General features: G+C 43.9%; 1 protein-coding gene across 4 annotated transcripts in view; it reads left to right on the top strand.

The window, feature by feature from the left end:
• The window catches only part of LOC146681552 (vang-like protein 1), a 69,731-nt gene that overhangs the window by 40,288 nt on the left and 16,979 nt on the right, over positions 1-12,464 (top strand). For all 4 annotated transcript variants that reach the window (XM_085447851.1, XM_085447853.1, XM_085447854.1 and 1 more), the window contains one exon: positions 11,930-12,361. In XM_085447851.1, the coding sequence (XP_085303977.1) occupies positions 11,930-12,361 (432 nt within the window). The remainder of the gene's footprint in view (positions 1-11,929; positions 12,362-12,464) is intronic.

Raw genomic sequence — 12,464 nt, 5'->3', positions numbered from 1 at the left:
TAATGGACCTTGTCTGTGCGGCCACACACAGCGATAAATTTTCCATATTTTTAGTTTTTTCAGAAACAAATTTGTTGGAGGTCATGTAAGAATGTTTTTAAAAAAGACAGTAACATTGGTAAGGCACTGATTTAAAATTGATTCTGTCATTTACCGAAACAGAAAAACCACTAATACTAATAAGCGAGAAATGCTTTCATCTGAGGCAATGGAGCCTTGTGACCTGCCTCCTCAAGGCTCCATGCAGTCTGCATTTCCACTAGTCCAAACGCATTGCGAGCAGACTGTGTGCTGTGTGCTACTCGAGAGAAAAGAGAGTAACTGCTCAGCTTAGTAGATGATGGCAGCTTATAATGTCTGATGTCGCACGGAGTCAGAGGACAGAGCCCTTTACTTCATCCACACTCGCCTCTCTGTGCATACGGTGTTCTTTATCAGTGGGTTCAGTCCTAAACATCTTCAAAACTACTTTGGGGGATCAAGATGGTGATAAAATGGCAATACGAAGGAGTCAGTATTGAATTCTTCTGTTTTACTTTTAAAGGTCAAACTGTCAAATACATTATTTAGGATTTAGCCTTTGTTTACGTGAGAGCGTTTAGTGTTTTAGCCAAACCGTGTGAAACAAGTGGAGTTCATCACATGTGCCGCTTCACCAGATGACTGGAAATGATGTCAAATGCAAACATGCACTTTTCCTGTGGCGAGACTCGTTTGCAGGAGTCTGCATGCGCGGCTGTTTGTTTTTTTCATCTGCATACTGTGTCTTATTTTAACAGACAACAGGATTTGCCACACAGCACAGCCGTTCTTAGTATTTAGCTCTTCATGTCTTATTCATGCCGTGGCCTGCAGTAGCGCTGCTGACAGGGCGGGGAGTGTTTGGCTTTAGTTTGAGTAATCAGGGCAACCAATTCTACTGAGAGCAAGGCTCAGTACAAATCCCTGTGCGCGTGCTCGTTGCGCAGGTCTGCTGTCTCACATATGCCCCCCGCTCCTCGTCTGCATGCGTCAGTGTGATCTCAGAGTCTCACAGTGCAGCACTGCGCTCATTACTCCACTGCTGAGACTTAATCAGAGTCTTGGCTGACAGAACAGTACATCGCTCCGAGCAGGGATGTCTTCGCGATCCAGCGGTAAAGTTTCCGATGGCTGTGTCTGTGATGTCTCACCACAGGAAGTATAAAAGAAGGGAGGTTTACATGGAAGTGCTTTGGAAAGCATAACTGGAGTTTTAAGCAGGCGGAGGGATGATGTGTTTTTGTTGATATTACTCACTCAGTTTATATACACTTGTTTTATTTGAGCTTAGTGTGAGAGTCTTTGCTGTTTTTTACTGTTCTTTCTCCTGTCTTTGCTCTCAGTTTCCTTGGGTGTACACAGAGTGGAGGAGGTGTGACACAGGTGTCACTGTTAGTGCATAAAAGCTTTCCAATGAGAGAGCGGGTCATAAGAGGAAGTCACACACTGGTGCAAACAAACAAGCACGAGTTGTTGTGGTGGAAAGCATGGATCGCCGCCAAACTGCTGACCCTTTATTGTATTTTGCGTATATTCAACACATGTTTACTGTGATTACACGGACATTATGCACGAGTAGGTAATGGGTAATAAAGTACTGATTTGTAAATAACCTGAGCTTATTATAATATTATGATGCAGTTTATTTATCACTAACTTGCCAGCACATTCTCTTTATAAGATATAACGGGTATTGGGGACAACTTGAAAGAGGGAAGGTCAGAGGTCACGTAATATTTGGATACAAACCATAATATAATATTTAGAATGTCCATACACCAGGATCACTTTCTAAATGTTGCCAATACAAACAAAGGCAGTAGAATTTAAGCATAATTTTAAAGATTTGACCTTGAAGAGGAGGTCAGAGGTCCAAAGTAGTGTGATAGAGTTTCCATATATCATTTCTTATATGTTGTCAGTGGAAACAATGGCAATAGGAAACATAGTTTTAAATAACTCTATAGAGCATTATTATCACTTTGCACTTCAGATCAATCCATTGCCCTTCGGGTCAGATCGTGGCTCAAGAGTTGGGAGTTCGCCTTGTAATCGCAAGGTTGCCGGTTCGAGCCCCGGCTCGGACAGTCTCGGTCGTTGTGTCCTTGGGCAAGACACTTCACCTGCCGCCTACTGGTGTTGGCCAGAAGGCGCGATATGGCAGCCTCGCTTCTGTCAGTCTGCCCCAGGGCAGCTGTGGCTACAACTGTAGCTTGCCTCCACCAGTGCGTGAATGTGTATGTGAATGGGTGGGTGACTGGGTGTGTAAAGCGCTTTGGGGTCTCTAGGGGGGGCTAGTAAAAGTGCTATACAAATACAGGCCATTTACCATTTATACGGTACTTTCTGTAAGCTGACAATACACGCCACACTTGTAGTTTTTTTTTAAGTTATAAAGCTTTTTGTCAGCTTTCAATAAAGAAATGGTTAAGTTGACCCTGAAGACCCTAACCCAGAAGGAATGACACACTAAACAGTACAAAAGCCCTGATTGGCAGAGGTAACCAGTGTAGTTTTTTCTGAAATTTTCAGGTGGCAAAGAGTGGTATCATACAGTGTCGATGGGAAGTGCGCTGTGAAATGACACTGGACGCGATCATGTTTTGCTTGTGTGAGAAATTGTGTCAGTTTATGCTGCTGTTATTGTTGCACGTGACTGGATATTGGAGTGTGTAGTATGCAGTAAGTGGTGGATTGGAGTAGCTGAGGTCAGTGTGGCATGGCAGCTGTGCAGCTTAGGAGTGTGCTGCGGAGCTGCATTGTATGAAGTGTCAAACAGAAGAAATGTGATATGTTTAAACCGTAAAGCATTCTTTGAGAATTAGCACCTTCCTTTCAAAGCTGATGGAGAGAGCACATGGAGCCAGGTATCATTTTACATGTTTATGTGCAGGTCAGGGGAAAGAACCTCACATCTTTGCACACCCTTCATAGCTTACACACATTTAGCCCAGTAATCACCTTATAATGCTTTCCTCTAGGGTTCCTTATGCGTCTCTCTCGATGTAGCCAGTTCTTTGACGTTGCACGCTTCCCTTCTTCATCACCTTCTGTCAGAATCCACAACTTGCTCCTCCACCTCCCGCTCTTTCACCTTTCGCTCACCCTCCCTGCAGCCTGGTTTATTCGGTCCAATTAAAAGCAGCTGCTTTATGATCTCAGCTGTCCCCCAGCTCGAGCTTCAGCACGGTCAGAGTGACACAAAGAACAGCGCAGGTAGCTTCACTGCCACAGACTCTAAACCATGTCAGGTTCCTGGAACAGGCGGAGTGCTTGGGCTGGTGTTTTGGATTCCTACTCTGTGGTGAGTGCCACCTGGCTCCGTGTCCTGTGAGAGAGAATCCCACAGAGCTTCATGGTTATCCCAGAGCTTTGTGTGTGTGCGTCTGTGCTTGTTGTGAGCTGCATGGGTGGGGAAAGAGAAAGGGAAAGACGTGCTCTTCTGCTGTAGATTTGGAAGATGATTTTTGAGGTGTTTTGGTGGTTTTTATGCCTTTAGTGAGTGGACAGGATTCTTCTTCTTCTGTTAAGATGCTTAGGTCCATGGTTCTTTTGCCTTAGCCCATTTGGGGAAGTTTAATAGCACAGAGAGGTGAACTTTGAATAAACATGCAAACTTGTTCTTGCCTGATTTGCTATTGCTTTAGATTAGCTTTTGTATTCTTTAGTTTAAGGATTATCTTTTTTAAGCTGTAGTATGATGACACATTGTGTGTCACTGTCAAAAAGTCATTGCAGTATGAATGTTTTTAAAGCTGAGTCACATGGCTCAGCAGTATGCTCCTAACAGGCTGTTTCTAGTCAGTCAGAAGTGGTCTCTGGGCTCCATTTGGGATGCTAATGTTCACTAGTAGAAAACAGGCCTAAAACAAATTATACTAGTGTGACTGATCTGTTGCAGTACACTGCATAAATGGGCACTTCTCTAAACTTGGGTGTCTTAACATGGAGGTTTATGGGGAATTACTCACTTTTAGAGCGAGCCTCAAGTGGCCTTTTGAGGAACTGCAGTTTGTGACATTTTTGTGCAAGAGAGCCAAAGTACAGCACAAGCGTCATTCTGAGAGACACACACGTCATTCTTTAGTCATTAGCTTTATCTTTAAATGTCATATATACTGTATATATACTCTATTTAATAGCTCAGAGGCAGCTAAATGTAACTGTATTCAGAGTTACTGAAGCAGGAGACAGCGTTGTCTGTATTTTCAGCTGTGTATTAATACACATGTGTTGCCCCGGTGAATATTCGCATTTGCACAACAGAGAAGAGGAATAAGATGAGTCTGATTTTTTTGGACATACAAAACACTTGTTATTAAGAGTTGTTCATCTTTTTATTTGTGCGTTCAAAAATATTTAGAATCTAACCCGACCTTTATTTTTAAGACATGCCATCAGTCGGTTGGATAAACTCGTTTTGTTTTACTTTGCACACATGCACTCTCTCACACATTGACACACATGCCAGTGGCAGCTCGGTGACACCACAGTGCTCACTGGGTCAGAAGCAATAGACGGAGAGTGGTGCTGAGGCAAGAGATGAACAGAGAATGAGGAGGATGAGAGAGGACGCCTTGAGGGGAAGAGGGAGGAAGGAGTGGGAGAAACATATCTTTGGGTGGATGGCATTGGCATCTAATTGTTGCTATTTGTTTGCCATCATCAGTAGGCTCAGATATTTGTTTATTGTGCTCGTCTACTCCTCTTTCTGCTCCTCTCTTCCCTTCTTTCTCAAGCCATCAATCCCTTTTATCCCCCCTCCATCCCTGCTGCTGTCAAGACAGCCCAAGCAAATGGCTCCTCTCTCCCCCACTTCCCAGCTTCTCTTCCTCTCTCCTGCTCCTCGCGGTCCCTCACTCTCTGTCTTCCTCAATAAAGCCCCTTACATTATGTGGCAAGTGAGCACACAGTCCCATACAATACCTCCTGAGGCACCATGGGAGAGATTTCTATATAAAGACGGATAAAGCGAAGGGCTGGGCTGCAGATCGGGCGAGAGTCAGGGAGGTCACATACACACAATAGCAGTCTGAGATGGATGAGGGGAAGAAAGAGCAGTAACTGAGTAACGGGACAAGGTTAGGTTCGGTAGGCGAGGATTTCAAGATGCAGACACCAGCAGTGTTGGAGGCGGGGGACGTATTGCAGGTGCTGGAGGTTTGTGAGGCTCCGGAGGAAATTAAAGAAGTTATTGTCACCACATTAGAAGAAGGTTCTAATACTAACTCGACTCCAGTGACCAGCTGTGGAGCAGGAACTAAACCAAGCCAGGTAAGGCTGACAGGTCTCTGCGACTCAGCAGAGACGACGCTCTGTTGTTTTTAGCAAGCTGTGTTTGCTTTTCATGCTCAGTGTGGCTTTATTTCCTAATGCAATCATTTGCATGAGTCCGGACACACGTCCAGTCAGGTGGAACGTGTACTTCACGGTATAGCAGGCATGTATTTGGTGTGTTGGTCTGCTGTAACATTGAACACAGCTGCACCACAGTATTCTTGTAAATGCAGCTGATGTGGAAAGAACACTAAAACATTTGTACAGTCTAATGGCCATTGAGCGGTGGCACGCTTGGCATTTATTTTGACTTAATATAATCTTTGCTTTCACTGCGCAGTTCTATGTGCCATCAAGTAGGAAATGAATTTTTTTGGTCAATAGCAAAACCAAAGCAGAAAGAGTGCAGCTCTGCTGGGTTTCCTCCTCAGGCAGCAGAAATGGTGGATGCTGGAACAACCACAGCAACTGTTTGAAGTCTACCTGACAGAAAATATAGCTCTGCTAGTGGAGGAGGCAAAGAAGAAGAAGAGGGATCAAAGTGAGAAAAAACCAAAGTAAAAACAAGCTGACTCGATGAATCTGAGACTTGAGACTGTTCAAGAGGCTCATTCATTTGGCACTTTTTCCAACTAGAGAAATACGTGGCAAAGCCTGACTAGTTATTTTTCCTATTATAGGAAATTCCTATCTCAGTTTTTCACTGGTAGCATAAGGAAAGCTTAGTTACCTCTTCATGTCAGGTATGACAAACACATGTAGGCATTTCAGAGCAGTTCTAGCATTCATTTGGACTCGTGTTTCTGATATCTGTTTCTGGTCTTCACCAACTTTTTATCTGTGGCTTTTTATCTGACAAATCCTTCATTGTGTTTATCAGCTAACGGCTAGCTTTATCTGGTTGTTTGGTGCTATGTGGAGTAGGATGGAGGGGTAAATGTACAGCGGGTATTTAGATCTTTTTTGTTGAAAACAGTTGCCATTGTTAACCTTGGTCATGCAGGCGAGCAGGTGAAAGTAGTTATTAAAAGCCTTATTTATGGCTGGCATGTACTTGAATCTTGATCTGAAGCTAAATGACTGACACTGTGGCTTTTGAGGTGGGGATAGGACTCTATGAATCATGTTTCTGCATCCACTCTACAACTACCCCCTCATGATTACCTGACATCGTGTATAACCCTGTTAATCATACAGCAGTTTGGCTCTTTTTCATGTGCCACTCAGCTGTCAGTCTCCTGTTGTCTAACACTCCCTCCTCTATCCCGCGAATTAGTCAAAGAAACTTTTTTAAGTGCTTTGCTTCCTTGTCCAGACAAGTTGTTGACAGCCGCACACGCTGTCCGCACTTTAAACAAAGGAGGTTTTAAATTGCTGTGAAGAGCTCTTTGGGGCAGCTTGATGCTATATTTTACACACACACATGCAGGCACACACACCTTGCCTCCCAGGAGTCAGTAGAGTGCACTTGTTCCTGCCCTGAGTGAGGGGCTTTGTTTGCTGCCCACTTAGAGCTGAACAGAAAACAGGCTTTTAGTGAACATTTGATTTACTGTGAGAAACAATAGCTGTTATTTATACTCTGGTGGACCTAGAAGGCAGAAAATACTCAAGTGAAAGCTTTGTAAAAGTGTCCTGGCTGACACGGCATGCACTATATATATAAATATATATATACACCTGTGTCAAACACACATGGAGCTTTCTGAGTCTGTTTTGCTCTGTTATCACTCTAATAATTTCTTAACTACTCCACTACTTGCAGCAGAAAAAGGGAAGGCAGCTCAGGGTTTAGGTTATTAGTGAGCTGGCAGGCTGAGTTGAAAGCTTATGGCAGTTATTTCACTTGTAAAGAATTTCTGCAGGTGCAAAATGTGTTGGTTTCTCCCACTTATACAGCAGAAATGGGTTGATGTCTCACCCAGGGCCACTACTTTGGCAAAAACAGCTGGAACTGTCACACAGTTTCACATCAAAAGCACCCCAGAGGCCTTTTGAGCAAAGCAGTTCAGTAATGCAATACGATGCATCCAAACACGGGCTCGTGTGCAGCTCAGATCAGCCTCTCTGGATGCGTTTAAAGCTCAGCAGATACGGTATCGTGTTGCAACACTTAGTTTGCTGCCTCACCAATAAATTTCTCTTTTCAAAGAAATGCTTTCAATGTAAAAACTACACCTGCTGCACCTGCCGTGCTTTCCATAGTGTCTCTACTCAGCTGATTGTTATGTCTCACTACATTGTTTGCTGGGTGAAAGATTTGTGCTTTGTTGGAGGTTGCTGAAGTACCTCTGTTTTTGATACAGAGTTATCATTAGATCTCATTCTGGGGGTTTGTCTCATTGTCGTGACAGAGAGAATGTAAACGTGTAACGTCTCTGTCACAATTTTGTTAGTGATTTTTTTCAGTACCAAATTCAAAGGTTCTTGGCTGACGAAGGGCAGATTGCTGACTTTGGGTTAGGAATGAGTTGCTGCCTGAAGTTGATGAGTTAAAGTATCAGGGTTAAGCCGGGGGAAGAGTGAAGTGGGAGATTAATTGCAGTGCACTGTTCTGATTAGTTGTGGTAATTAGAGCTGAGCATGAAGAACAAGACGTCTACTTTCTGATCTTAACCTATCACCGTGAGCTGTGTTCTGTGACAAAAAAACCCAAGACACACTGAAAAGAATCAGTTTCTGTGCCGGCCTATAAAAACTTCAGTTTCCTGCTGGAATAGTTGGAGGTGGTGGCTGGGAAAAGTGTGGTCTGGACACTTCAGCTTAACTCCTAGATCCTGATGAGTGGCACAGTAGACGTTGGATGGATGGAGCAAGGGCAGTGGTCACACATAAACAAAAAAAAAAAAAAAATTAAAAAGTCTATTGGTGGAAAACAACTAGTTTTGATTGGCTGGAAATAAAAAAATCTTCTCTTTTTCTAGAGTATTTTAAAATCTCTCAATCAGGGTTCAAAATTCTACCATGTGCTTCTTATCATTAAGTTAAAGGTTGTTTCATTTTGGCTGCACAGTTGAGAAACTGTTACTGGCAGTTCAGGAATGTGTGGTTATATTTGTAAAGTTGCAGCCTGGAGTTATTCCCGTGCGGACACGTCATTTCAGATGTTTTCGTCATTGTTTGTCACCCAGTCTGCATCCAACAAATCACTGCAGATGTAGGACAAGAGCAGACCTGACAAGTGTTCAGCTGCCGTGTGTGTATGTAGTCACGAATGGAAGATGTGTTGGTCTCTCCGTCTGGCCCTTGAACTGGCCTGGCTTTGCCTGCCCCTCTGGATCAGTCCCTTTCCTCGTTTAATTGGCTTTCCTATTGTTGAACATTCTTGTCATGCTCCTGCCCTTTTCTTCCTGCGTCTTTGTTCCCTTTCTCTTCTCACTTTTCCTCTCTGTTTCACCTATTTTCATATGATGAATGGGTCTGGGCCTCCTGCGAGGCTGCCGGTACTGAACCAGATCAGCCTGTGGTGATTGGTTAATCCCATGATGAAATGTGGGTCACTGATGTCTATTTTTAGTCACGCTGGCAGAGGGAAAGCCCAGGTATGGTAATAGGCATCCAGCAAAAATCCAGCTCCAAATTTTAGGAGCAGTGAGCCGACTGAGGGGAATGTCGGCAGGTTTGCTTTATTTTAAGTTTTGCTGATTTAACAGTTCAATGATTTTTGTCTATGAGACCAAGAAGAAAAGTGGAAACACGTCAGTGGACATCTGTTTTTCCTTTTCTGTTTTGGGGGTATGTGATGATAGAGTTCTTGATGGAGTAATTTATGCGGTGTGAGATTCAGGTGCTCGAGGCAAGGGCAACGAGCGATGAGTGTACAACAGCCATGAGGCTTGAGAAGCTGTGATTCATGTTTCCCCCTGGGTGTTGTCGAAGTACACTGTGGTTAGAGAGGCAGTCTTCCTTACAGCTAATGCCTATCGATTCACTTCCTCACAAACACGCACACGGCATGCTTGGCTTGACTTAGAGAGCGAGCAGACAAGAATCAGATGCTCTGTACTCGGCTCAGCATGGGTCAGCGGGTCAGTGGTTGTAGGTTTTCTCATTCAGACACTGGAACATTTCAAAATTAAAGCTGCCCTCACTTATCTTCTGTGCTGCTGTACATCTGTCTTAATCTGAGCAGCAGCAGTTTAACATTGGCTGTAATAGTAGACTAAGCAGGGGAAGTTCATATAGCACATTTTTCCATACTTTAGGGGAAAAACTGATGACGTGTGATGTAAAGCCCCTGTCCAGGTACACCGGTTGTCAGTCTCTGCTGATATCTGCCAGTGCAAAGACAAAATAATGACTTTAGCTAACTTTAGATCTCAGCTGCGGATAATTGCTTCATGTGAATTAAAGACCTGTTGCATAAGTCTCCACGGAGAAGCTGAGGGCTCTCCAGTCTGTCTCTTTCATTATTAATGAAGTGGCTGCAACTGTTCCACAAACAATCTGCACTCCTGTTGAGTGGACTAAAGCCTGTTTTATTAACGGTTGTGCATTTGCTTTGTGCTTTGCTATAGTCTGTTAATCTCCTTTAACTCTTAGGTTTAATCAGCTAAATCGATGTACAGAGTTCATCTGTGTCTGCTATAGTAAACAGTCGTTCCAGTAGTAGTATTCTGCAGTTTCTGGGGAATAACTGAAATTCAGTGGAGAAAAAGGACTTTTTCCACTTTGTTAGATATAAAAATACATCCACTGTCAGGCTACACATGTTCGTAAGTCTTACATTTAGTTGCTTATCATATTCAGTTCAATTTATTTATACTGCGCCAAATCACAACAACAGTCGCCTCAAGATACTTTATATTGTAAGGTAGACCCTACAATAATACATACAGAGAAAAACCCAACAATCGTGTAACCCCCTATGAGTGAGCACTTTGGTGACAGTGGGAAGGAAAAACTCCCTTTTAACAGGAAGAAACCTCCAGCAGAACCAGGCTCAGGGAGGGGCGGGGCCATCTGCTGCAACCGGTTGGGGTGAGAGAAGGAAGACAGGATAAAAGACATGCTGTGGAAGAGAGACGGAGATTAATAACAAGTATGATTCAGTGCAGAGAGGTCTGTTAACACATAGTGAGTGAGAAAGGTGACTGAAGAAGAAATACTCAATGCATCATGGGAATGCATCATATGAGTCCGTTTTTATGACTGTAGCGGGTCAAACGTCAGACCATCTTGAGACTGCTTTCAGTGTTGAACCTCTTCAGAGAGAGACCAGTAAAAACAGGTGCCTGGGTGGTCCCCTGTGAGTGTTGGCGCTACTAAAAATATACCTCATGCATCATTTTTAAAGCTTTGTTGATGCTGTGGGGTTGTTTTTCAGGAGTTGGGCTTGCCCCTTTAATTCCAATGAAAGGACCTCTTAATGCATCAGCATACCAAGACATTTTGGACAATTTCATGCTTTCATGCTCCCAACTCTGTTCCAACATGCACAAAACAAGGTCCATTAAGATGTGGATTAGGAATGGGATGTCGCTCATGTTACTATGCGTGTGAAGGCAAATGTGCAAATACCTTTTGCTAGAATAAAAATCAGGCTTGTTTGGTGATATTAAGGTAGTTCTAGACCAGCCTGATCCTATGATAAGGCTGCCCTTGTTGTTTAAAGCGCTATATAAGAACCAGTCCATTTTCCCATTCATCTGAAAGGTCCTGATAAAACCTTTTTACCTTTTTCTCTCATCATCTTGGCTTGTATGTGGGTGCAGACGTGGTCTTGTAGTGGAATTCTCTTATTAAAACTTGAGTATGCAGATTAACTGCAAAGTTTTCACCCTGAGGCCAGTGGGATACTTTCTGTTCCCGTGCAGCATCATCATCCTTTCAACCTCCTCAGTGGAATTGTTCATAATGTGTCTCTCCCATCTCTACAAGTCTCAGGCACATGTTATGGATATGAACCCGAAATATGCATTATAATCCACATTAGGTGCAGCATTTCTGGCCGACTGGTGGGTAAATCTGTTACTGAATTTACTTATAGCTGATGGCAGTTCATCATCTACCCTTTTTTTGCTTTTAGAGGCGGAACTCAGCGGCTCGCATGGTCATGTTAGAGGCCTGTTATGACTACAGCGTAAAGAGTTCTTATCTTTGTTATTCTAGCAGCTCTGCTCTGACACCGCTAACCATCATTATCTGCGGATGCAGTCCAGCCCAGACGTCAGCGTGTAGCCCAGTTGGCAGCTTGTGCTGTTAGCTTTTTCCACTTCCCATTTTTAGTCCCTTCTTTCTCACGTGCTTGGAAAGAGTCTCTCTTTCCTTTCAGCTGATGCTTCAGTCAAAGGTGAAAAACCACTTTAGAATGCAGTAACAGGTGATATCCATCTACAAGTGTATGTTAAGCTAAAGAGAAGTGGCTCAAACAGAGGGGAAAACCATCCATCTGTCAATCCATCCTTTTTTTCCTTGACTAAATGATGTGAATAGGGATGGCTTCAGAAGGCAAGTACCATCCAATGTTTACTAGAAATGGAATGCATCTTATTGACCGCTCACTGCAAGACACCCTTTAACCATTTTCCAACATCCACGGCCAGCTTACAATCAGTCTTTGGACTGTGGGAAGAATCTGGAGGGCAAGGTTGTGTTTTTTTAATGACCTTTGACCTTTGTATTTTCACAGGATGACAACTGGGGTGAGACCACCACAGCCATCACGGGCACCTCGGAGCACAGCCTCTCTCAGGAGGACATCGTTCGCATCACAAAGGATCTGGAGGACAGTGTGGGGCTCGACTGCCGCCGTTACTTCACCCGGACCCTGGCAATAATCTTAGGCCTGCTGGTGTTTCTCACGCCACTGGCCTTTCTGGTGCTACCCCATATCCTCTGGCCAGACAAGCTGCAGAGCTGTGGGACGGCCTGCGAGGGCCTCTTCATCTCTGTGGCCTTCAAACTGCTCATACTGCTGCTGGCTGTCTGGGCGCTCTTCTTCAGGCCAGCGCGGGCAGGACTCCCAAGGGTCTATGTATTCCGGGCACTACTTGCTGTACTGGTTCTGCTCTTTGTGATCTCCTATTGGCTCTTCTATGGAGTCAGGATACTCGACTCACAGGTGAGCTAAGAGAGGGGAAAACTGTACGTATGAATGAAAATTCATTGAGTACTACACACACATACGCACAGAAACAAAGGTTTCAGTAGCATGAGTACTGCAG

The sequence above is a fragment of the Copadichromis virginalis genome, linkage group LG23 (genome assembly GCF_057382275.1).
Source record: "Copadichromis virginalis isolate Kocher_CV1m ecotype Utaka linkage group LG23, C_Virginalis_male_GT1.1, whole genome shotgun sequence".
NCBI lineage: Eukaryota > Metazoa > Chordata > Actinopteri > Cichliformes > Cichlidae > Copadichromis > Copadichromis virginalis.
Note: the sequence above shows the minus strand (reverse complement) of the source record. Positions and strands in the feature narration are given on the sequence as shown.